This window comes from Mobula hypostoma, chromosome 18 (assembly GCF_963921235.1).
Source record: "Mobula hypostoma chromosome 18, sMobHyp1.1, whole genome shotgun sequence".
NCBI classification, from domain to species: Eukaryota; Metazoa; Chordata; class Chondrichthyes; order Myliobatiformes; family Myliobatidae; genus Mobula; species Mobula hypostoma.
Window position 1 is genome coordinate 67,010,670 of NC_086114.1, and position 26,329 is coordinate 67,036,998.

General features: G+C 50.2%; 2 protein-coding genes across 2 annotated transcripts in view; both read left to right on the forward strand.

The window, feature by feature from the left end:
- Positions 1–26,329, forward strand: part of LOC134358613 (leucine-rich repeat and immunoglobulin-like domain-containing nogo receptor-interacting protein 1) — a 452,689-nt gene that overhangs the window by 44,876 nt on the left and 381,484 nt on the right. Inside the window, exon 2 of the mRNA XM_063071052.1 lies at positions 19,607–19,806. The gene's annotated coding sequence lies outside the window, so the exon portion shown is untranslated. The remainder of the gene's footprint in view (positions 1–19,606; positions 19,807–26,329) is intronic.
- On the forward strand, positions 22,010–22,504 carry LOC134358133 (uncharacterized; the record flags this gene model as incomplete). The annotated part of the gene is given in 3 exon segments (XM_063070119.1): positions 22,010–22,185; positions 22,187–22,338; positions 22,341–22,504. Coding segments are annotated over 3 exon segments (492 nt in total), but the record flags the coding sequence as incomplete, so codon positions are not given.

Genomic DNA, 26,329 nt, shown 5'->3' on the forward strand with positions numbered 1-26,329 from the left:
AGTGTAACAGCTACTGAAAAAGTACAGTGCAGGTAAACGATAAAGTGTCGGGTTATAATGAAGTCGATTGTAAGGCCAAAAGTCCATCTTATTGTACAAGAGGTAATTGTACAACTGTGGGGTAGAAGCTATACTCTTACATTTTTAAAAACTGTGAGAGTCTATCCCTCAACCACCCATTCAGACAGCTTGTTCGAGATTCCAACCGCCCTCTGCATGAAAAAAATCTTCCTCAGGCCCCCTGTCACTCTCCTGCCCCTTACCTTTGACCTTTGTCCTCTAGCAGTGGACATCTCCGCTGTGGGGAACACACACAAAATGCTGGAGGAACTCAGCAGGCCAGGTAGCACCCATGGAAAATCAAGTACAGTCAACACTTCAAGCTGAGACGTCAACTGTACTATTTTCCATGGAAGCTGCCTGGCCTGCTGAGTTCCTCCAGCATTTTGTGTGTGTGTGTGTGTGTGTGTGTGTTGCTTGGATTTCCAGCATCTGCTGATCTTCTCTTGTTTCTGCCATGGGGAGAATGTTTCCAATCATCTGCCCAATCTATACGCGTCACATCTTTGTAAATCTCCATCGGGTCCCTCCTCTTCGTCCCGTGTGAAGAATGCACCCACCCATGTGCAGGCGGCAGAGTATTCATATTACAGTTGAGGAAAGGGAACTACAGAGATATGAGAGAGGAGCTGGCCAAAGTTGACTGGAAGAGGACACCAGCAGGGACAAGTAGAACTGCAATAGCTGGAGTTTCTGAGAGTAATGTGGAAGACACAGGAAAGATACATTCTGAAGAAGAAGCATTCTAAAGGGAAAATGAAGCAACCATGGCTGACAAAAGAATTCACTGCCATAGAAGGCTGTGGAAGCCAAGTAATTGGGTATATTTAAAGTGGAGTTTGATTGGTTCTTGATTAGTCAGGGTGTCAAAGGCTACAAGGAGAAGGGAGGACAATGGGGTTGATATGGAAAATAAAATTCGCCATGATGGAATGGCAGAGTAAGCTCGATGGGCCAAGTGATCTAATTCTGCTCCTGTGATTTATGGTCTTTTGGTCTCACTGCAGCTGCAAGGGGAATGAGCTGCTTCTGTTCAGTGGGGAATGAGAATCAGACTCTGGTTTCGTATCACTGGCAGACAGTGCATCATGAAATGTGTTGTTTTGTGCTGGCAGTACATTGCAATATATAATATTAAAGGCACAAATTACAATAAGAAATATGTATATGAAATTAAATTATGTAAGTAGTACAAAAGAGAGCAAAAAAAATACTGGGGGTAGTATGATTTCATTGTCCATTCAGAGACCTGATGGCAGAGTGTGAGAAAGTGCCCCTGAAATGTTGAGTGTGTGTTTTCAGGCTCCTGTACCTCTCCTTGATGGTAGCAATGAGATGAATGCACGTCCCAAGTGATGCGGGTCCTTAATGATGGAAACTGGCTTTTGAGACATTGCTTTTTGAGGATGCCCTCGACGCTGAGGAGGCTGGTGCTCACGATGGGGCTGGCTGAGTTTACAACTCTCTGCAGCTTTTCCAATCCTGTGCAGTGGCCCCTCCACACCAGACGGTGATGCAACCAGTTCGAATGCTCTCCACAGTACATCGGTAGAAATATTGAGTCTTTGATAACATACCAAAACTCAAACGACTATAGAAATATAGCCACTGTCTTTGTACTTGCATCAATACGCAGGGCCCAGGAATGTACCTGAGGAGAGATCCTGCCGCTAACATAGCAGGGAGCCGCTGATAGTGCCGTGCTGTGGAGGAGAGAAATCCGCGTCCTGTTCCACCATCCCGGTGAATGCTGACGGTGCTCACAGAACTTGCCCTCTGTACATCAGTCAGGGTCTTGCCCACTCAGCAGTTTCCACTTATATCCTGGCAATGTGACACCAGTGTGGACATGCGTAAAACTGAAGGGTGATAAATTCAGTTTCATTCGCGCAGACACCTCTCACATCTGCAGCCAGCTGAAGGTCTCCAAGTTAGTTCAACAGTCAGGTCCACATCAGCTGCAGTCCAAGAACACGCTGAACTACAAACCACTCTCAGCCTTCAATCTCCATTGATAGGAAGATTTTGGGAAAGAAGTTTTCATTTCTTACCCTCCTGCCATGAAAAAGATCACCTTTGTGTTTTACCATGAAAGGCCTGGATCTATGGTTCATAATACATTCAGTGACCACTTTATTTGTAAGGCACAGTACCTCTCGTACCCGATGAAGTGGTCACCGAGTGTATGCCCATGGTCTTCTGCTGCTGTAGCCCATCCACTTTAAGGTTTGGCATGTTGTGCATTTTCAGACATGCTCTTCTGCACGTCAGTGTTGTAATGCGTGGTTATTCCAGTTACTGACGCCTTCCTGTCAGTCTGGCCATTCTCCTCTGACCTCTTTCATAAACAAGGCGTTTTCACCAACAGAACTGCCACTCACTGGATTTCTTTTTTGTTTTTCACACCATTCTCTGTAAATTCTAAAGACTGATGTGCATGAAAATCCCAGGGGATCAGCAGTTTCTGAGATACTCAAACCACCCTGTCTGGCACCAACAATCATTCCGCAGTCAAAGTAACTTAGATCACGTCTTCCCCATTCTGATGCTTACACTGAACAACAACTGAACCTCCTGACCATGTCCACATGCTTTAATACATTGAGTTGCTCTCTATGATTGGCTGATAGGCATTTACATAAACGTACAGGTGTACCTAATAAAGTGGCCACTAAGTATACAGAACTGTGCAAAAGTCTTAGCAACATATATATAGTGAGGGTGCCTAAGACTTTTCCACAATACTGTAGTGATTTTGTGTGTTGCACTGGACTGCTGCAAAAAGAAACTAATTTCATGACCCAAGTGAGTGATGATAGACCTGATTCTGATATGGCTCTCTTTTGTGGACTGAGAGTGGGAAGGGGGTGTACTAGGGAAATCATGGTTGGGAAAAGGCGGAGGGAGCGGGGAGGGAGTGGGAAACAGCAGAGAGACATTCTGTAATGATCAATAAACCAGTTGTTTGGAATCAAATGACCTTGCTTGGTGTCTCATGCGCTCATCCTCTGCCACCTGTTCCACACCCCTTTCGCAGCACTCCACCCTCGCATTCCCAACATGCTCTGCTCCTGCCAGATTTACAAACTGGCCCTCCCCTCTATGTTGATAAATGCAGTACCGTGCTAAAGTCTTGGACATCCTAGCGATATATAAGTGCCTAAGACTTTTGCACAGTACTGCATGTACATATATAAATTGAACAAGTAGTGCAAAAAAGAGAACAAAAATAGTGATGTAGTGATGATGGGTTTATGGACCGCTGAGAAATCTGATGGTGGAGAAGAAACTGTTCCTAAAATGTTGAGTGTGGGTCTTCAGGCTCCTGTCCTTCCTTCCTGATGGTAGTAATGCGAAGAGAGCATTGGAGGTGTTAATGTTGAATGCCTCCTTCTTGGGCATTGCCTTTTGAAAATGGTGGGGAGGCTGTGACCATGGTGCAGCTGGCTAAGTGCCAAATTTGTGCAGATTTCCGATCCTGTGCAGTGGTGCCTCCACACTAGACAGTAATACAACCAGTCAGAATGCTCTCCTCTGTAAATGCATCTGTAGAAATTTGCGACATGCCAAATCTCCTCAAACTCCTAATGAAATATAGCTGCTGATTAGGTCATCCACTGATCTGCTCTTTTCGGGGACATGTGCTTATTTGCAATCTCTCTCTGCAATGCAACACTTTTCAGTCATCTTACTGTGCCAGTGAATTTGCATGGCTCCTACTGGTGACCATATCCTTGTTGTGAGGGGCCCAGTGATGTGTGTCCCACCCTCTCCCCACCTCCCAACTTTACCCTTCGGCCATGAGACAAAGGATCACCTTTCCCTTCGCCTTTTTATTTGACCTTGTATTTGACCCCTCACTTCTAATGAGTCACATGCTGCATTCCCAAGTTTCCTAATTAAAATGTGAGATACATCCAGCCGGTCAGGCAATGTCCCCGGAGAGAGAAAGAACTGGTGCTTATTTACTGCATCCAAAGTCTTTCCTCCACTTTGTGGTTTGTTTCCCGTCAGGTCACACTGAGCCACAGCTGCCCACTCACAAAATCTGTCTGAGCATAGAACAGTGCACTGCAGGCCCTTCAGCCCATAATGTTCTGCTGGCCCTTTAAACTACTCTAAGATCAGTTTAGCCCTCTCTTTTCCGACCTAAGAGTCTCCTAATGTATCTGTCTTTACTACCACCCTTGACAGCGGATCCCATACACCCACCGCTCTCTGATATCAGCTCCATTTTTAACAGTTTTATTTAGAGATCGAGCATGCTGACAGGCCCTTCCACAGCAAGCCAGTTCCACCAGGTGACCAATCCCTAACTCACGTGCCTTTGGAACGCGGGTGGGAACCGGGGCACCACGTGGTCACAGGGAGAGTGTGTGAACTCCTTACAGGCAGGGGTGGGAATTGAGCCCAGCTCTCTGGCACTGTAACAGCATTACGCTAACCACTACACTACCGTGCTGTCCCTTCATTAGATACAGTATTGTATACCCACCTTCACCCAGCCCCCTCCTCCACTTTTTGCAGGGGTTGCTTCCTCTGTGATTCCCTTGTCCCCTTGTCCCTCCCTACTAATCTCCCTCCTGGAACTTATCCCTGAAAGCGACCAAAGTGCTACATTTACCTCCTCCCTCACCTCTATTCAGTGCCCCAGACAGTCCTTCCAGATGAGGCAACACTTCACCTGCGAATCAGGTAGGGTTATCTACTGTATCCAGTGCTCCCAATGCGACCTCCACTACATTGGTGAGACGGGATGTCGATTGTCGACCATCTTCGCTCCATCCTCAACAAGTAGGATTTCCTGGTGACCAACCATGTTAACCCCAATCCCTGTTCCCATTCTGACCTGTCAGTCTGCAGACTCCTCTTCTGCCAGGATGAGACCACTCTCAGGATGGAAGAGCGACACTCATATTCCATCTGGGTAGCCTCCAACCTGATGACATGGACATCGATTTCTGCAAAATTTTGGTAATTTTCCCCCTTCAATTTCCCTCTCTTGCCCCATTTTTACTTCTCTCCTCATCTGCCTATTACCACTCCCCCCGCCCCCCGCCTTGGGTTCCCTCCTCCTTCCCTTTCTTCCATGATCCCACTCTCCTATCACATTCGTTCTTCACCAGTCCTATACTTTTTCCACCCATCACTTTCCAGCACCTTACTTCATCCCCTTCCCAGCCACCTGGCTTCACCCATCATCTTCCAGCTGGTCCTCCTTCCCCTCCCCCCCTTCCTTTCCAGTCCTGGTAAAGGGGCTCGGCCTAAAACATCGACTGTTTATTCATTTCCATAGATGCTGCTGAGTTCCTCCAGCATTTTATGTGTGTTGCCCCAGATATGGGAAGGCTGGACATTTAGACAACTGAATCCCTGGTGTCCCTGTGACCAAGACTGAATCATTATAAAAGAATCTGGCCCACATCTGTTTGTTCAGTTCCCCAGTTTTCAGAGGCAGACACTTCAACACACCGAGTCTGTACCAGCTACCCACTGTCACCCCTGCTACAGTGCTCCCATCTCATTCTCTCCACATCCCCATAAACTCACCCCCACAGACACTATTACCACTCAGAGCACCTGAGTTCAGAGCTCAATTCCAGTGCCGTTCTGCGAGGAGTCTTTATACGTTCTCCCCGTGGAATGTGTGGTCTTTCTCCACAGTCCAAAGGTGTACCAGTTAATATGTTAATTGGCCATTGTAAATCGTCCTGTGATTCAGCTAGGGTTAAATCGGGAGTTACTGGGTGTCGCAGCTCGAAAGGCTGAAAGGACTTGTTCCAAGCTGTATTTCTAAATAAATAAAAATAAAATAACTAAATCTGCTGGGGGTTGGGACCTGTGCATAAGTCCGTAAAGAGACACAGGCTGCTGACAGGGTCTGGATTACAGACAACAGATGGATCAGCATCTCACCAAATGGTGCCCAAACATCCCGAGGGCAGATCCTGTGGAAGGGCACAGGCGAGGATGCATGATCAGAGTATGTCATTAACAGGTAGGACAAAGGAGAAATTACTTTGTGGTCTGGCAGAATCAGAATTGGCTTTATTATCACTGATGAAATGTGCTGTTCTGTGGCAGCATGACATAAAAGCACGAAGCTACAATAAACAGTGCAGTGAGGTAGCGTTCATGGGTTCATGGACCGTTCAGAAAGCTGAAGGCAGAGGGGAAAAAGCTGCTCCTGAAACATCAAATATGTGTCTTCAGGCTCCTGTACCTTCTCCTTGATGATAGCAATGAGAAGAAGGCAATGACAGAGTGTAGGGACCTTAATGATGGATGCCCCCTTCTTGAGCGACCACCTCTTGAGGATGTCCCTGATGGTGGGGAGGGCTGTGCCTGTGATGGATCTGGCTGAGTCGAGAACCCTCCGTGATGCAGAACCCCCTTCGAGAACCCTCTGTGATGGAGAACCCGCTTCAAGAACCCTCTGCAGCCTCTTTTGATCCTGTGCCTTAGAGCCTCCACACCTCACAGATGCAACAGTCAGAATGCTCTCTACAGCACATCTGCAGAAAATTGCAAGCGGTTTTGGTGACATACCAAATCTCCTCAAATTCCTACCGACGTGCCTTTTTCATGATTGCATCAATACGTTGGGCACGGGATAGATCCTCTGAGATGCTGACGTCCAACACCATGAGCTGCCCACCCTTGCTGATCCCTTGACGAGGCCTGGTGTATGCTCTCCTGATTTCTCCTTCCTGACTTACACAAGCACAAACCGCAGTGCCGGCCATATTCCCAGTCTGGGCAGGCTCACAAGACCAGCCCAGAGTGCTGCCTGCTGATAGCTCTCCGAACAGCTGCTTTGTTGTCCTGACCCATCCTCAATCCGCTCTGGACCACAGGAGACAGCTGCATTTCTCTACTGACCCGTCCTCAATCCACTCTGGACCATAGGAGACAGCTGCATTTCTCTACTGACCCGTCCTCAATCCACTCTAGACCATGGGAGACAGCTGCATTTCTCTACTGACCCGTCCTCAATCCACTCTGGACCATGGGAGACAGCTGCATTTCTCTACTGACCCGTCCTCAATCCACTCTGGACCATGGGAGACAGCTGCATTTCTCTACTGACCCGTCCTCAATCCACTCTGGACCATGGGAGACAGCTGCATTTCTCTACTGACCAGTCCTCAATCCACTCTGGACCATGGGAGACAGCTGCATTTCTCTACTGACCCGTCCTCAATCCACTCTGGACCATAGGAGACAGCTGCATTTCTCTACTGACCCGTCCTCAATCCACTCTGGACCATGTGAGACAGCTGCATTTCTCTACTGACCCGTCCTCAATCCACTCTGGACCATGGGAGACAGCTGCATTTCACTACTGACCCGTCCTCAATCCACTCTGGACCATGTGAGACAGCTGCATTTCTCTACTGACCCGTCCTCAATCCACTCTGGACCATGGGAGACAGCTGCATTTCACTACTGACCCGTCCTCAATCCACTCTGGACCATGTGAGACAGCTGCATTTCTCTACTGACCCGTCCTCAATCCACTCTGGACCATGGAAGACAGCTGCATTTCACTACTGACCCATCCTCAATCCACTCTGGACCATAGGAGACAGCTGCATTTCTCTACTGACCCGTCCTCAATCCACTCTGGACCAGTGGAGGACAGTAGAATTAGGCCATTCGGCCCATCAAGCCTCTCTGCCACCCAGTTATGGCTATTTTTTTCAAAACCATTAACCCACCTTCTCACTGAAACCTTTAACCCCTTACAGATCAATAAGCCTAGTACTTCTCAGGGAGCTGGGGTGGAGCAAAGGCAAGTGGGACACCGATCGTGGCCAATGGGACAGTAGTGACTGTAAGAGCAGGGATGTGATGCGTACTGGTGAACATAACACTGTTACAGTGCAAAGTTTGAAGTAAATTTATTCTAAAAGTACAAATCAACATTATTATGTGCAGTGCCAGATGACATGGGCAATCATGGTCCTTCCATAACCAAGATTGTCCTTGGCAAATTTTTCGACAAGTAGTTTGCTATTGCCTTCTTCTGTCTGTACAAAACTGGTGGCCCCCGCCATTATCAATACTCTTCAGAGAATGTCTGCCTGGTGTCAGTGGTCAGATAACCAGGACTTGTCATATTAACCAGCTGATCATACGACCATCCTCCACCTATTCCCATGGGTTCACGTAACCCTGATCTGGGGGCCAAAGCAGGTGCTACTCCTTGCCCAAGGGTAACCTCCAGGCTAGTGGAGGGAAGGATGCCTGGACCCTTTGCAATTTGCCTATTGCCACGATATGTCAACGACAGATGCAATCTCAATGGCTCTCCAAGCAGCTTTAGACCACTTGGACAACACAAACACCTATGTCAGGATGCTGTTCATCAACTATAGTTTAGCATTTCCCACAGTCCTGATGGAGAAGTTGCAGAACCTGGGCCTCTGTACCTCCCCCTACAACTGGATCCTTGACTTCCCAACTGGAAGACCACAGTCTGTGCGGATTGGTGATAACATATCTTCCTCGCTGACGATCAACACCGGTGCACCTTGGGTGTGTGCTTAGCCCACTGCTCTACTCTCTGTATACACAAGACTGTGTGGCTCAGCATAGCTCAAATACCATCTATAAATTTGCTGATGATACAACCATTGTTGGTAGAATCTCAGGTGGTGACGAGAGGGTGTACAGGAGTGAGATATGTCAACTAGTGGAGTGGTGTCACAGCAACAACCTGGCACTCAACGTCAGTAAGATGAAAGAGCTAATTGTGAACTTCAGGAAGGGTAAGATGAAGGATCACGTACCAATCCTCATAGAGGGATCAGAAGTGGAGAGAGTGAGCAGCTTCAAGTTCCTGGGTGTCAAGATCTCTGAGGATCTAACCTGGTCCCAACATATTGATGTAGTTATAAAGAAGGCAAGACTGTGACTATACTTTATTAGGAGTTTGAAGAGATTTGGTATGTCAAAAAATACACTCAAAAACTTCTATAGATGTACCATGGAGAGCATTCTGACAGGCTTTATTACTGTCTGGGATGGGGGAGGGGCTACTGCACAGGACCGAAAGAAGCTGCAAAGGGTTATAAATTTAGTCGGCGCTATCTTGGGTACTAGCCTACAAAGTACCCAGGACATCTTCGTGTCTCAGAAAGGCAGCGTCCATTATTAAGGACCTCCAGCACCCAGGGCATGCCCTTTTCTCACTGTTACCATCAGGCAAGAGGTACAGAAACCTGAAGGCACACACTCAGCGATTCAGGAACAGCTTCTTCCCCTCTGCCATCCGATTCCTAAATGGACATTGAAACCTTGAATGCTACCTCACTTTTTAAATATATTATTTCTGTTTTTTTGCACGATTTTTAATCTATTCAATATATGTATAGTGTAATTTATTTATTTATTTATTTATTTATTTTCTTTCTTCTATATTATGCATAGCATTGAACTGCTGCTGCTAAGTTAACAAATTTCACGTCACATGCCGGTGATAATAAACCTAATTCCTGATTCTGATTCCTTTGGTTGACTTGTATCTCCACCATCATCTACTGAAAATACAAATATATCACCATATACAAGCCTGAGATTCATTTTCTTGCGCACATACTCAATAAATCCAATAACCATAATAGCATCAATGAAAGACCACACCGAACAGGGTGAACAATCAGTGTGCAAAGGACAACAACTGTGCAATTACAAAAAGAAAGAAATAATAATGATAAATAAATAGGCAATAAATATTGAGGATATGAGATGAAGAGTCCTTGAAAACTAACCTATCGGCTGTGGGAACAGTTCATTGATGGGGCAAGTGAAGTTATCCACTCTGGTTCAAGAGCCTGATGGATGAGGGGTAATAACTGTTCCTGAACATGGTGGTGTGGGTCCTGAGGCTCCTGTACCTTCTTCCTGATGGCAGCAGGGAGAAGAGAGCATGGCCTGGGTGATGAGGTGCCTGATACTGCTTTCCTGTGATAACGCTCCGTATAGATGTGCTGAATGGTGGCGAGGACTTTACCCATGATGGACTGGTTCATAATCACAACTTTTGGTAGAATTTTCTGTTCAAGGGCATTGGTGTTTCCATAGCAGGCTGTGATCCAGCCTGTCAGTGTACTCTCCAGCGCACATCTGCAGAAGCCTGTCATGCTGAATCTCCACAAATTTCTAGGGAAGGAGAGGATCTGCTGTGCTTTCTTCATCATTGCACTTGCATGCTGGGCTGAAATAATAGCACCAGTGCCAGCAGCCTGGGTAAAACTCCGGCCACTGTCCGTAAGGAGTTTGTATCTTCTCGCCATGACTGTGTGGGTTTTCTCTGGGTGCTCTGGTTTCCTCCCACAGTCCAAAGACGTACCGGTTAGTAGGTTAATTGGTCACAAGGGAGTCATTGGGCAATGGTGGCCCATTCAGCCAAAATGACCAGCTACTGAGCTGGATCTCCAAAGTAAGAAAAGCTTTGTAGAACATTGGCTAGTCTGCACTTGGAGCACCATGCACAGTTGTGATCACCATGTTATTGGAAGGATGTGCTCACAGTTGCGGGGGGCGGGGGGGAAGAACGGCAGTCAGGTGTTGCTATGTTTGGAGTAGCTCCTATATAAGGAGTGATTGTGAATGCTGGACATGTTCCCCAGGATGTGGGAGGGTGGGGTGATAGTGGAGATGATCTGTCAGAAGTGATGCTGGATGTGTTCTCCAGGACCTGGAGGGTTGGGGTGATAGTGGAGATGATCTGTCGGAGGTGATGCTGGACGTGTTCCCCAGGACGCTGGAAGATGGATGGCCATGGGGAATAACCTGTCCGAGGTATGTAAGATGATGAGGGGAACTGATAGACTGCTAGGAAGAACCTCCACCCCATGTGGGGGTGTCTAGAACAAGGTGACATTGATAGGAACTTCAAGGGGGATTTGAGGAGGATTTTTTTCACCTGGAACTTTGTAGGAATCTGGAACCTAATACTGAGGACATGGTGAATACAGACAGTCTCAAAACTGCTGCAACATTCATGTACTCAACGACTTCAACTATATTTTTTGTGTGACTGTATGTTTACCACTCCCTTCTATGTGCTATATGTCCCTCGTGCTGTGAGTGACTGTTGGTATTGTGTTTAGTATCCTGGCCCCGGAGGAGCGCTGTTTCATTTGGCTGTATTCATGGGTGTTGATGTATGGTTGAATGGCAATTAAACTTGAATTTGAAAACATGTAAGAAACATCTGAACAAGTACTTGAATTACTGAGGCAGGTGAAGCCAATGCAGCTAAATGCATGTTTGTAAGTACAAGGGCTGTCAGGGACAGGATGGGCCAAAGGGCTTGTGTTTGTGCTCTACTGCTCTGTGATTGCTCACCCTCACTGACGCTGTGTGGGACTGGCGGGTGAACTGGGAAAAGCCTTGAGCATCTGTGACGTATCTGTATACTCTAAGAGCCGATGTGCATGGACGTACTGTGACCCTGTGGACAGCACACTCCTTCAGTGATATACCTTATACCAGAGACATGGGCACTCTACAGAATGGCCTGAAGTTTCAACAGATGCAGCAGTTAATTATTCTGCCTTTTTGTCTTTACATCTATCTATTCTGCAGCTTAATTCCTTAGTGTGGACTTTACGCTGCTAAAATCTCTGTTGATCCCAGCCCTGAACGTATTCAATGCATGAGGTAGGCAGTTTTGAGCAAGGTTCTGTGTGCAAAAATCTCTCCCCATCTCAGTCATGGACCGTTGTAAGAAGATATTCTTTCCCATGAGGCTAGGATTAACTTTAACCCCGGATTCAGCTGTGATTAGATTTTAGCGTTCCTTGTGTGACTTTTCAATAATGCAGATGCTGTAGAATTAGATGAGAAGAGGGTTTGGTGCCTGCAGTCCTTTTCCTGGACTCAGCACTTCATGTGCAATGCAGTGTCGTTCAAATGGCCCTCGCTGTGATAAGCGAAACACTAATGCAAATGTGTGTGTACAGTGTGCACTGGCTGTGTGCAGTGTGTCTGCACTGTGCACTGGCTGTGTACGTTGTGTATACTGGTAATGTTTATCTGTCTGTGTGTGTACAGTGTGCTCTGGCTGTGTGCAGTGTGTCTGCACTGTGCACTGGCTGTGTACATTGTGTATACTGGTAATGTTTATCTGTCTGTGTGTGTACAGTGTGCTCTGGCTGTGTGCAGTGTGTCTGCACTGTGCACTGGCTGTGTACATTGTGTATACTGGTAATGTTTATCTGTCTGTGTGTGTACAGTGTGCTCTGGCTGTGTGCACTGCGTCTGCACTGTGCACTGGCTGTGTGCATTGTGTATACTGGTAATGTTTATCTGTCTGTGTGTGTACAGTGTGCTCTGGCTGTGTGCAGTGTGTATACTGGTAATGTGTATCTGTCTGTGTGTCTGCACTGTGCACTGGCTGTGTACATTGTGTATACTGGTAATGTTTATCTGTCTGTGTGTGTACAGTGTGCTCTGGCTGTGTACATTGTGTATACTGGTAATGTTTATCTGTCTGTGTGTGTACAGTGTGCACTGGCTGTGTGCAGTGTGTCTGCACTGTGCTCTGGCTGTGTGCAGTGTGTATACTGGTAATGTGTATCTGTCTGTGTGTGTACAGTGTGCGCTGGCTGTGTATGTTGTGTGCAGTCTGCACTCTATGTACGCGGTGTGCATACAGTGTGCGTAGGTGTGAACACAGTTTGTGTATACTGTGTGCACTGGGTAAGTATTGTGGCTGTACAGTGCAGTGTGAGCTGGGTGTGTGTTGTGTATAGACTGTGTACTGGGTTTGCACAGTGTGTTCGCAGTGTGGGTATGATGTGTGCAGAGCATGCACTGGTTGTCTACGGTGTGCAATGTGCACAGGGTATGTACAATGCATATAAAGTGTATGTACCAGAAGTCTATAAGACATAGGAGCAGAATTAGGCTATTTGGCCCATCGGGTCTGTTCTGTCATTTCATCATGACTGATTTATTATCCCTCTCGACCCCATTCTTCTGCCTTCCTCCCATAACATTTGACGTCCTCACTAATCAAGAACCAACTTGAACAATGTGCAATGGTGGCCTCCACCCTGTGACGATTTCTTCGGGCTGGGGGGGACAGTGTCAGAGGTTGTCAGAGACCTTTCTGTTTTCTGTGAGTGCTTACTGACCAGTGTACACATGGAGGACATGCGGATGTGAGTGTTGGTGACAGTCAGAGGGCAAGGCAATCAGTGGTGTGAAGGGCTGATCGAGGAATGTGAGGACGTGCACAGTGAAAGAAAGAAAAATAAACGTCTGTTGGAAATTGAAAGAGTCTCCTCACCCCAGAGTCATCCCGTTCCAGTTTGGAAGCCTGTCAGTCTGCTGCAGTCATTATCAGACCACCACCTCACAAAGTCCAGAAGGCCCAAAGACACAGGGTCAGAATTAGGCCATTCAGCCCATCGAGTCTGCTCCATCATTCCATCATAACTGATTTACTATCCCTCTCAACCCTTCTCCTGCCTTCTCCCTGTAACCTTTGTCCCTCCCCTTACTCATCAAGAACCTATCAAACTCCACTTTAAATATACCCAACGACAGCTCTTCTCTGACCCTCCCCCTCTCTTCCCCTTCCGCCTTCTCTCGACGCCCCCCCCGACCTCTCACCCCTCTCTCCTGGACCCTCACACCATGGGACCCATAACCATTGAGGAGATGGGCCTCAGATAGTTCTGCTCCTATTACCCTCTGTACTGGAGGTAAATGCCCTCACATACCCACCAACCTTACACAGACCTCACACAGAATGCTGGAATCACTCAGCAGGTCAGACAGCATGTGTGGAGAGAAATAAAACAGTCCAGGCTCTTCACCAGGACTGGAAAGGAAGGGCGATGGAGGGAGGGGAAGGAGTATACGCTAGCAAGTGAGAGGTGAGACCAGATGAGAGGGAAGGGGAATGAAATAAGAAGCTGAGAGATGATAGGTGGAAAAGATAAGTGGCTGAAGAAGAAGGAATCTGATAGGAGAGGACAGTGGATCATGGAAGAAAGGGAAGGAGAAGGACACCTTATCCTTCACTGTCAGCATGGGACAGAAGGTAGAACCCCACCTGAGGGCAGGTGGTGAGGTCAGCATCATCTGAGCTGTGCTGATTGGGGGTGGTGGCTTTCTCTGGTTGACAAGTGGGACCAGACCACGTGCCTGAGCTCTGGTTTAAAGCACAAAGGGAACTCATCACCCCTGGAGCTGTAAACCCTTAACCAGTATCATTGAAGCAGGTCGAGAGGTCCTTCAACCCAGTGACCGTCAGTCACCACTTACTCCAGTCCGAGCCTGATTCACCTCACCCTCCCCATTTTCCCAATCCGAGCCTGATTCACCTCATCCTCCCCATTTTCCCACCAGCTCCCAGACTCTCTCAATCAGCCGCACGCCACAGACAGCTACTTCTGGCTGTACCGCTGTCCAGCCTGCACGTGGGAGGAAACCGGAGCACCAGAGGAAACCCACACGGTTGAACAGGTTCGGACTTAATTCCCTGGAGTGTGGGAGAATGAGGGGAGATTTGATGAAGGTATTCAAAATTACGAGGGGTACAGACAGGGTAAATTCGAGCAGGTTGTTTTCCACTGAGCTCGGGTGAGACTAGAACTAGAGGTCAGAGATAAAGTGTGAAAAGTGAGGAAGAACTTCTTCACCCAGAGGGTGGAAGTGGATGCAAGTTAAATTTCAGACAAGTTTGGATAGTACTGTACGTGAATGGTTCAGGTGCGTGTCGATGGGACTAGGCCCAGTAAGTGTTCAGCATGAACTAGATGGGCCAAAAGGCCTGTTTCTGTGCTGTAGCTCTTTATGACTACAAGGTGACTGTTGCTGAGGTAAGGCATCATAGAAATGCAAGTCAAGTCTTTATTTGTTTTCTTTCAATCAGTGCTGTTTCCATTGGGTAAAGCCCTCCTTGAATTAATGAGTCTACACAACTTGGAGCAAATGGAATGGAGTGCATTCCAGGGGGAACGCCAATGCTGAAGGAGTTGGTTACTGTTGGATTGGGCTGATTGCTGATAGTGTGCTCTGTGTTTTAATTACTGAGTACTTCTAATGAGTTTTCAGGATTAATCATGAGTAAATCCCTCTAGAAATGATTCCCTGTGAAAGGGGCACTGATGTGTGAAGTCTGCAGCAGAGTGGATGGTAGTAAAGGTTTCTCAGTTCCAATGAGCAGAGGAATGATGGGGAGGAGAGAGTCACTGCTGCTGTTTGCAAAGTGCTCGACAAGGGGCCGGCTTTCTGTTGGGCTTGTAGGTCCTGAAGTTGGAATTCTGAACAGGAACATAGAGCAGTACAGCACAGAAGATGGCGGCGCACCTTCATGTGCGCATCTCTCCGCTGAAAAATGATATCGTATCTGTTAAATAGGGGCTGTGGACAATTCTGATTTGATGGAGAATGGACGTGAAAACACAGAGGAACATCTGGAGAAATTTCTGAAACGTCCGTTTGCTGCTGTTGTTACTGTGTGGTCGGGAATCTTTTGGAGGGTAGGCCTCAAAATCCCCGGCCTTGCCTGCTTTTGGCGACCGAGAAGGAGGTCGAATCATTCGGACAGAGATGGCGCTCAGTACTCGGTGTCGGAGAGCTGATCAGGGATCGAGGTTTTGGGATGACTCAGAGTTGGATTGTGGTTGGCATGACAGGGAGAGTTTTTCTTCCTTCTCCCGTCTGCGTGAGATGTGGGACATTGGAGAAACTTTGAACTTTACTGTGCTCACGGACTTTCTTCATCAAGTTATGGTATTGTTACACTGTTGTAACTATATGTATAATTATGTGGTTTTGTCAGTTTTTTCAGTCTTGGTTTGTCCTGTGTTTTGTGATATCACACCGGAAGAAATATCGTATCATTTCTTAATGCATGCATTACTAAATGACAATAAAAGAGGACTACGTGTTTTCATAATCTAAAACAGAAACTCAAGGTTGCATTCAAGTTTAACTGTCATTCAACCATACACATGTATGTCACTGAACGAAATAGCATTGCTCCAGGGCCATGGGCAAAACATAGCACATTCAATCACACACCACACTGCAGTTCTGCTTGAGATAGCTCAGCCTGAAGGTTGATGGTGCATCGGATGTGGAGGCTGGAGACGCAATAGTCACCCCTGAGCACCGCCATCTTACCGGCACAGGCTTTCAGCCCATCATGATGTTCCAAACGTTGAGGACCGCGGGAAGGGGCCACACACTTTGGGATGCACTGGGCAGTGTGAAGGTTTCTCACGTGTAGCCAGTAGGTTGTGTACAGGAGATGGAGAGAGGATAGGACAGTGTCAGCATAGACAGAGCAGGTGGGCTGGGTGAGATGGAAGGTGAGCAGGTAGACAGGTGGACTTCTGGCCCAGGGCTGCAATCTCTTTACAAGCCTTTAGCAGAAGCTCATGAGACAAGATGAGGTAATGTCGAACGAGCCAGGACATTTCTCTGAAGAGTGAAGAAAGATAAGAAGTGACTAAATAACGGAGTGAACAAGATGCAGAGGTGACTAGATTGAGATGTGTACCAAATGGGAAGCTGACTTGATAGAGGTGTGTATATGATGGAAAGGTGCCGAGATACTGTTGTGTAGAAGATGGGAAGGTGACTAGATTGAGATGTGTACAAGATGGATAGATGATGAGTTGGAGGAATGTGTACAAGATGGAGAGAAGACGAGTTAGGGGTGTGTTTAAGATGGAGGGGTGACTAGATAGAGGGGCGTACAAGATAGAGAGGTGATGAGTTAGAGGGGCGTACAAGGTGGGAGGTGACTTGGCACTGGGGTGTGTACAAGATGGAGAGCTGACTAGATAAAGGTGTACAAGATAGACAGGTGACAAGATAGAGGGGTGTACAAGATGGAGAGGTGACTAGATAGAGGATTGTGTACAAGATGGAGAGGCGACTAGATAGAGGTGTACAAGATAGAGAGTGATGAGATAGAGGGGTGTACAAGATGCAGAGGTGACTGGATAGAGGTGTACAAGATGGAGAGGTGATGAGATAGAGGAGTGTGTACAAGATGGAGACGAGATAGAGGTGTCTAGCAGATGGGGAGTTGACTTGATAGAGGGGTGTACAAGCTGGAAAGGTAACTCGATTGAGGAGTGTGTGCAAGATGGAGAATTGACTACACGGGGGGTACAAGAGAGAGTGGAGAGTGAGCAGGTAAAGCAGGTTGTATTCTGCCCCATGGTTGGCTTCTCTTGTATGAGCCACCGGTACAAGTTCATAAAACAAGCTATGGAAAGGTTGAGTGACCTCAGGCTTTTTTACTTTATTCTGAAGGAGGATGTGAGGTGACTTGAAAGAGGGGTACAAGATGATAGAAAGGACAGTTCGCTCCTATTCACAGGGTGCGTCGTGGTTAGCACAACACTTTACAGTACCAGAGAACTGGGCTCATTCCCTACCACTGACTTTGAGGGGTTTGTGTCTTCTCCCTGTGACCATGTGGGCTTTCTCTTGGTGATCCAGATTCCTCCCCCAGTCCAAAGACGTCGCGGTTTGTCAGCAAATTGGTCATTGTAAATTGCCCCATGATTGGGCTTGTGTTAAATCTGTGGATTGCTAGAAGGTGTAGCTCAGAGGGACAGAAGAGCCTATTCCACACTGTATCTCAACAAATCATTTGAAGGTGATTGGCAGGAAGTATAGGGGGATGTCAGAGGTAGGTTTTTATACAGAGGGTAGTGAGTGCGTGAAATGAACTGCCAGGACTGGTAGAGGTGGATACATTGGGGCCATTTAAGAAACTTCTAGAGAGGCACATGAATGATAGAAAAATGGAGGGCTCTGTGGGAGAGAGAGGTGAGATTGATCTTGGAGAAGGTTAAAAGGTTGGTACAACACTGCGAGCAGAAAGGTCTGTATTGTTCTGTGTTCTGGGTGATGGTGCTGTTATACTGATGGCTGCTTCACCACTGAGAGAGTGGTCCTGCCTGGAGCTTCTGAGATGCAGAAAGAGCCTGGGGGTGGGGGGGAGGTGCCTACAGCTTTCACCATTCAGAGGAGATACAGGCTATCTGTCACTCACAGCTTTTTCTGCCCTTCAGCCAGATCATGGCTGAATTTCCACTGTAGGTTCATCCATTTTCCTCCAATTCAGTCAGTTCACCTAAAAACCCAAAACCCTGCTGAGCTCTGTTTTGTGTGAATTCCCTGCAGAGAGGAGATTTCAGTGTTATTCAGGACCGATGGATACAGAGGCAGCGACTAGAATTCAGGAGGTGTTGGGGCTGGATGAACTACAGAGATAGGAAGGGTGTAGGGTTTGGAGAAGGGTGACTCACAGACATAGAGGGAGATGTATGGATTTGAGAAGAGGGTCAGGGAGAGGAAGGGTTGTAGGAACTAGAGGGGGAGTCACAGGGTTAGGGAAGGGTATTAATGTTTGGAAATGGTGTTGCAGAGTTAAGAAGAGATGCAGAGGCTGGGGGGGTCACAGAGTTGGGGTGGGGTGCAGGGGTTGGAGGGGGGTCACAGAGTTAGGGAGGGGTATCAAGGGTTGGAGGTGGGGTCACAGAGTTAGGGAGAGGTGTAGGGGCTGGAAGGGTCACAGAGTTAGGGAAGGGTGTAGGTGCCGGAGGTGGGGTCAGAGTTGGATAGGGTGAGAGCCAGCAGGATTTGACTGAAGCATACAGAGTGAGGTTGGGGATAACAGACACTTGTGGGCTGCCCCCAGCACATTCTCGTGTGTGTTGGTTGTTAACACAAACGACACGTTCCACTGTATGTTTCAATGTACATGTGACAAATGAATCTGAATCTAAGTCAGTTTGGGACAGAGATGCCTGAGGTTTTGGGACTGGGAGAGGTACAACTCTGCATAACTACCTAACTTCCATCTCCTCTGTTTAACACCCTTATGTCACATCCTAACATTTCCTGGAGTTCAGATTTTTTCAGTGTTAACAGGAGACATCAGCTAGACAACAAATGGTGTGCGTAGTCTGGCCACCTCCCTCGTCCACACTGGGTGTACTTCCCCTCCCCCCACGCCCACCAGCACTGGGAGGTCCCTCGACAGCAGAATGGCAGTGGTTTCAGGAGGGAAATCACCAATACCGACATCTCAAGGGGAGTCAGGGAAGGGCAATAAGTGGGCCAACACCCTCAAAGAAGGCATGACACTGGCTATATTTCATTAGGAGTTTGGGGAGGTTTGCTGTGTCATCAAAAACTCTCACAGATGATGCAAACATTGTAAATGTTTGCATCACTGTCTGGTCTGGAGGGGCCACTGCACAGGATCAGGAAGAGCTGCAGAAAGTTGTAAACTCAGCCGGCTCCATCATGGGCACCGGCCTCCCCGGTATCGAGGACACCTTCAAAAGGCGATGCCTCAGAAAGGCAGCATCAGCACCCTCATCACCCAGGACATGCCCTCTTCTGTTTGCTACCGTCAGGGAGGAGCTACAGGAGCTTGACTATATATATATATATATATATATTTCTCACTGTAATTTATACCCGATTCTGGCTTCAATCCTCATAGAGAATACATTAACTAAGTAAGGTCTACTCTTTGTTGCAGAGATGCTGACTTCAGTTTATTTCCTCGCATTACTGGAGTACAGTTTTCCAGATGGACTTTGTGGTTTGGAGAGAATCCCCTGCTCTGAAAATATTCCGGTGATTGAGGTTTGGACCGGCTCCCAGTGAGGCTCCTGGCAACCCCTGCGTGCGCTCTGCAACCCAGCCCAGGGAGGCCCCGAACCCTTGGCGGATTAGCAGGTAAGACATGGATGGAGATTTGAAGTGAAACGTGTCACACAGATCTTTGAGGGCTTCGCAGGCGATGTTCTGATTGATGTGTTTCTGTGGCGTGGAGTTGGATCTCGCAGAGAATGGTGACAGCATTCAGAAAGCCTGGCGTGGCTCCGCTCCATCAACACTATTACCTCGCTGTCAAGTTCATTAATGAATCTGGTCCACATGGATTGTGATGTTGAAATGTTGTCTCAGTGACAGATGGACGGTACAGGGTGTATGTGTTCTGTGACGTCCTGTCTGTGAAGAGGGTTACATCCTTGTCTCTCTGTGTCAGGAAACAGCTGGATTAAACTCCTCAATCTGATTGTATGTTCCTGTGTTCGTGGACAATACTAAATCTATTGAATATCGAAAGGTCCAGATAGAGTGGATGTGGAGAGGATGTTTTCAATAGTGGGGGAGTGTAGGACTGGAGGGCACAGCCTCAGAATAGAGGGATGTCTTTCTAGAGGAGAAATTCCTTTAGCCAGAGAGTGGAGGATCAGTGGAATTCATTGTGATAGACGGCTTTGAGGGCCATCCTTGTATGTATTTAAAGTGGAGGTGGATAAGTTCGTGATTAGTCAGGGCATCAAATAGTACAGGGAGAAGGGAGGGGAATGAGGTTGAGAAGTAAAATAAATCAGCCATGCTGGAATGATGGAGCAGACTGGATGGGCTGAATGGCCTAAGTCTGATCCTATGTTTTCCGGTTATTGCAGATGAAAATAAAACGTTATCGCTTTCTTCTGGATGTTGTTGGTAATGCTGAGTTTTGGGTGTCTGTGCAGTGTCCCAGTTGCCCTGTATACAGAGCCAGTTCACTCAGTGTCAGAGCGGGGATTATAGCTGGGAGAGGCAGTGGGGTTAAACTCTCACTATCTATTAAATGCTCCCAATGGTGATCGTCTCAAATAGCCTCTGACGGCCAGCTCCTGGCCTTCACATGTGGCTGAGTCCAGCAGACCAATTTCTACTGACAGCAGAAGGCACAAAGATGGGTTGCTGGTGCCTTAAAACCAGTCGCTTCAGTGTGGCAGTGTCTTAACTTACCTGCTCGTCAAAAGGCACGCCCCCGAGGGATGTGGGGACTGACTGTGTAACGGGCATTGCGGCGCCTCCCCCCAGCTTCCATTTAACTGATGATGTCATGGAGCTGTAACCACGCGGTCTCCTTTTGCTCTCGGTCACCGTGGGCCAGGTAGACAAGGCTGCACAGTTACGCTAGACAATGGGCGGTGTGTTGTAGTAAAGGGAGCCTGGGCGCACTCTTTAGATAAGTATTTGCCATTGTCTGTATGTTTAGTGTCTATTTTATCCTGCTATTTCAGGCACCCAGTTTATCTGTGAGTTTAGGTTGAAGGGTTGAATGTTTAGTGTTTGTTTTGCTTTGTTAACTTACTTACTGTTAGTGACTGTCCTCTGTCGCCACTGACTGAATCCACGAATCTGATTTTCTGCAACATTCAGACATGGAGCTCATTTAGGAGAAGAAAAACTCTGATCCCAAACCTCCGCTGCCTTGTGGCTCTACCCAGTCATGGGGAAGGCTTCAGAAGTAATCTCCTGCATGGTCAGCGGCTTACTCACCATGTTGTACTGGCTTGCTTATGACATTGACAGCTGGAACACCACAAGCAATGGACGGCTCTGGGGAAGAGTCTCTACCTTCACCTGTTCTTGAGAGTGACCACTGTGTACGCCCCCTGTCCCTGCCCCTGTGAACGCCACCTGTCCCTGACCCTGTGAACGCCCCCTGTGTACACCCCGTCCCTGCCCCGAGAATGCCCCCTGTCCCTGCCCCTGTGTACGCCGCCTGTCCCTGCCACTGTGTACGCCGCCTGTCCCTGCCACTGTGTATGCCCCCTGTCCCTGCACCTGTTAATGCCCCCTGTCCCTGCCCCTGTGAACGCCCCCGTCCTTGCCCCTGTGAATGCCCCCATCCCTGCCCCTGTGTACACCCCCCATCCCTGGCCCTGTGTACACTCCCTATCCCTGCCCCGTGTACGTCCCTGTCTGTGCCCCTGTGAATGCCCCCTGTCCCTGCCCCTGCCCCTGTGAACGCCCCCTGTCCCTGCCCCTGTGTACGCCCCCGTCCCTACCCCTGTGAACACCCCCTGTCCCTGCCCCTGTGTACGCCCCCTGTCCCTGCCCCTGTGAACACCCCCTGTGTACACCCCCCGTCCCTGCTCCTGTGTACGCCCCCATCCCTGCCCCTGTGTACGCCCCCGTCCCTGCCCCTGTGTACCCCCCCTGTCCCTGCCCCTGTGAACGCCCCCTGTGTACACCCCCCATCCCTGCCCCTGTGTACGCCCCCATCCCTGCCCCTGTGTACGCCCCCGTCCCTGCCCCTGTGTACACCCCCTGTCCCTGTCCCTGTGTACGCCCCCGTCCCTGCCCCTGTGTACGCCCCCTGTCCCTGCCCCTGTGAACGCCCCCTGTGTACACTCCCCATCCCTGCCCCTGTGTACGTCCCCGTCCCTGCCCCTGTGTACACCCACTGTCCCTGTCCCTGTGTACGCCCCCCGTCCCTGCCCCTGTGAAAGCCCCCTGTCCCTGCCCCTGTGAACGCCCCCTGTGTACACCCCCCATCCCTGCCCCTGTGTACGCCCCCGTCCCTGCCCCTGTGTACGTCCCCCGTCCCTGCCCCTGTGTACGCCCCCTGTCCCTGCCCCTGTGAACGCCCCCTGTTTACACCCCCTGTTACTGCCCCGAGAATGCCCCCTGTCCCTGCCCCTGTGTATGCCGCCTGTCCCTGCCCCCTGTGCACGTCCCCCGTCCCTGCCCCTGTGAACGCCCCCGTCGCTGTCCCTGTGTACGCCCCCTGTCCCTGCCCCTGTGAACGCCCCCTGTGTACACCCCCCGTCCCTGCCCCTGTGTACGCCCCCATCCCTGCCCCTGTGTACGCCCCCGTCCCTGCCCCTGTGTACACCCCCTGTCCCTGTCCCTGTGTACGCCCCCATCCCTGCCCCTGTGTACGCCCCCTGTCCCTGCCCCTGTGAACGCCCCCTGTGTACACCCCCCGTCCCTGCCCCTATGTACGCCCCTGTCCCTGCCCCTGTGTACGCCCCCTGTCCCTGCCCCTGTGAACGCCCCCTGTGTACACCCCCCATCCCTGCCCCTGTGTACGTCCCCATCCCTGCCCCTGTGTACACCCCCGTCCCTGCCCCTGTGAAAGCCCCCTGTCCCTGCTCCTGTGAACGCCCCCTGTGTACACCCCCCATCCCTGCCCCTGTGTACGCCCCCGTCCCTGCCCCTGTGTACGTCCCCCGTCCCTGCCCCTGTGTACGCCCCCTGTCCCTGCCCCTGTGAACGCCACCTGTCCCTTTCTCTGTGTACGCCCCCGTCCCTGCCCCTGTGTACGCCCCCTGTCCCTGCCCCTGTGTACACCCCCTGTCCCTGCCCCTGTGAACGCCCCCTGTTTACACCCCCTGTTACTGCCCCGAGAATGCCCCCTGTCCCTGCCCCTGTGTATGCCGCCTGTCCCTGCCCCCTGTTTACGTCCCCCGTCCCTGCCCCTGTGAACGCCCCCGTCGCTGTCCCTGTGTACGCCCCCTGTTCCTGCCCCTGTGAACACCCCCTGTGTACACCCCCCGTCCCTGCCCCTGTGTACACCCCCGTCCCTGCCCCTGTGTACGCCCCCGTCCCTGCCCCTGTGTACACCCCCTATCCCTGTCCCTGTGTACGCCCCCGTCCCTGCCCCTGTGTACGCCCCCTGTCCCTGCCCCTGTGAACGCCACCTGTCCCTGTCCCTGTGTACACCCCCTGTCCCTGTCCCTGTGTACACCCCCCGTCCCTGCCCCTGTGTACGCCCCCGTCCCTGCCCCAGTGTACGTCCCCCGTCCCTGCCCCTGTGAACGCCCCCTGTGTACACCCTCTGTTACTGCCCCGAGAATGCCCCCTGTCCCTGTCCCTGTGTACGCCCCCTGTCCCTGCCCCTGTGAACACCCCCTGTCCCTGCCCCTGTGAACGCTCCCTGTGTACACCCTCTGTTACTGCCCCGAGAATACCCCCGTGCCTACCCCTGTGATCACCCGCTGTCCCTGCCCCTGTGAACACCCCCTGTCCCTGCCCCTGTGAACGCCCCCTGTGTACACCCCCTATCCCTGCCCCTGTGTACGCCCCCCTCCCTGCCCCTGTGTACGCCCCCTGTCCCTGCCCCTGTGAACGCCCCCTGTGTACACCCCCCGTCCCTGCCCCTGTGTACGCCCCTGTCCCTGCCCCTGTGTACACCCCCCGTCCCTGTCCCTGTGTACACCCCCCGTCCCTGCCCCTGTGTACGCCCCCGTCTCTGCCCCTGTGTACACCCCCCGTCCCTGCCCCTGTGTACGCCCCCTGTCCCTGCCCCTGTGAACGCCCCCTGTGTACACCCCCTGTCCCTGCCCTGAGAATGCACCCTGTCCCTGCCCCTGTGAACGCCCCCGTCCCTGCCCCTGTGAATGCCCCTATCCCTGCCCCTGTGTACGCCCGTCTGTGCCCCTGTGAATGCCCCCTATACCTGCCCCTGCCCCTGTGAACGCCCCCTGTCCCTGCCCCTGCCCCTGTGAACGCCCCTGTCCCTGCCCCTGTGTACGCCGCCTGTCCCTGCCCCTGTGTACTCCCCCTGTCCCTGCCCCTGTGAACGCCCCCTGTGAACGCTGCCTGTCCCTGCCCCGAGAATGCCCCCTGTCCCTGCCCCTGTGTACGCACCCGTCCCTGCCCCTGTGTACGCCCCCTGTCCCTGCCCCTGTGAACGCCGCCTGTCCCTGCCCCTGTGTATGCCCCCTGTCCCTGCCCCTGTGAACACCCCCTGTCCCTGCCCCTGTGTACGCCCCCTGTGTCTGCCCCTGTGAACGCCCCCGTCCCTGCCCCTGTGAACGCCCCCTGCGAACGCTGCCTGTCCCTGCCCCGAGAATGCCCCCTGTCCCTGCCCCTGTGTACGCACCCGTCCCTGCCCCTGTGTACGCCCCCTGTCCCTGCCCCTGTGTACGTCCCCCATCCCTGCCCCTGTGAACGCCTTCTGCCCCTGCCCCTGAGAATGCCTCCTGTCCCTGCCCCTGCCCCAGTGAGCGTTTGCCACGTGGTAGACTCAGAGCCTGGTGAGATACACTGCACGGTGGACAGGGTTAGTGGGGAAATCAAGGATGGAGATCAACTTTATTCACCACATTCCTTCACATGTGTTAGGAGTTTGCTGCGGTGAGTTGGTTAGGGCATGACATGCAACAAGGAGCAACATAAAACCATTATAAAAATTAAATAATTGTATAAAATATAAAGTTAGAGGTTAACCACGGATATAGAATAAAATGTGCATTAATGCATGTATTTACAAAGTAAACAGCATTTTAAACAATGGTTTAAAGTTTTTTCAGTGCAGTGACGGGGGTAAGAGATAGACAGGTTGGTGAGCTAACTAGAATGGTTGATCAGGTTAACTGACGGGGCAAGAAACTTTTAAGCTGGCATGAAGTTTGTTTTAATAGCCCTAGAGGGCAGCTTTTGGGAAAGGCAGTTTGCAGGGTGGGTGGTGTCTGCAATGATTTTTCCTGCCCCCTGTTTGTCCCGGACACGTACAAGTCCGGCAGTGATGGTCGACTGCAGCCAATGGCCTTTTCGGCGGACCTGACAGTTCACTGTAGTTTTCGTACATTGTGAGAGCGAAGAGGACAGTAATGGCCGATCGAGGATGCACACTATGATGCCAGTGTCGGATTGTACCCGGATGTTCTGGGGAAGGTAGACTAGAAACACATCCTCTGCTGAGCCTTTTAGTTAATGAAGGAAATATGGTCCTCCCACATGAGCTCCTGTGAAATAGAACCCCTGATCTCCCCAGAGGAGGCAGAAGATTAAGGTGAGAGGAGAAAGATTTAAAAGTGTCCTGAGGGGCAAATTCTTCACCCGGAGTGTGGTGTGTACGTGGAATGAGCTGCCTCGGAAGAGGTGGAGGTGGCTACATTCAGAGGGTAGGAAAGGTTAAGAGAGGTGTGGGGCCAAACGTGTGGAGATGGGGCTAACACACACCCAACTCGGTCAGCATAGACGAGATGGGCCAAAGGACCAGTTTTCATGGTTCTGTGCTTCTGGCTTTCAGGCATCTTCCTCCCTCCTTTCCAGTCCTGATGAAGGGCCTCGGCCCGTAACATCGACTGTTTGTTCCCCTCCATTGATGCTGCCTGACCTGCTGAGCTCCTCCAGCATTTTGTGTGTGGTGCTCAGGATTTCCAGCATCTGCAAACTCTCATGCATTTGTGTTCCTATGTCTATGCGTCTGTCACGGTGAGGAGATGGGCTGTGTACACAAGGTGAGCTGTGTGTTTGTTGTCTCTGAACCAGGCAGGGTGGTGATAGAGCCAAACGAAACAACCGCACACATGTACACACCAAACAAAACCACTGTACCGTGTACACCAAACGAAACAACTGCACACATGTACAACACCAAACGAAACAACTGTACATGTGTACACACCGAATGAAACAACTGTACACGTGTATACCACCAAACGAAACAACTGTACAC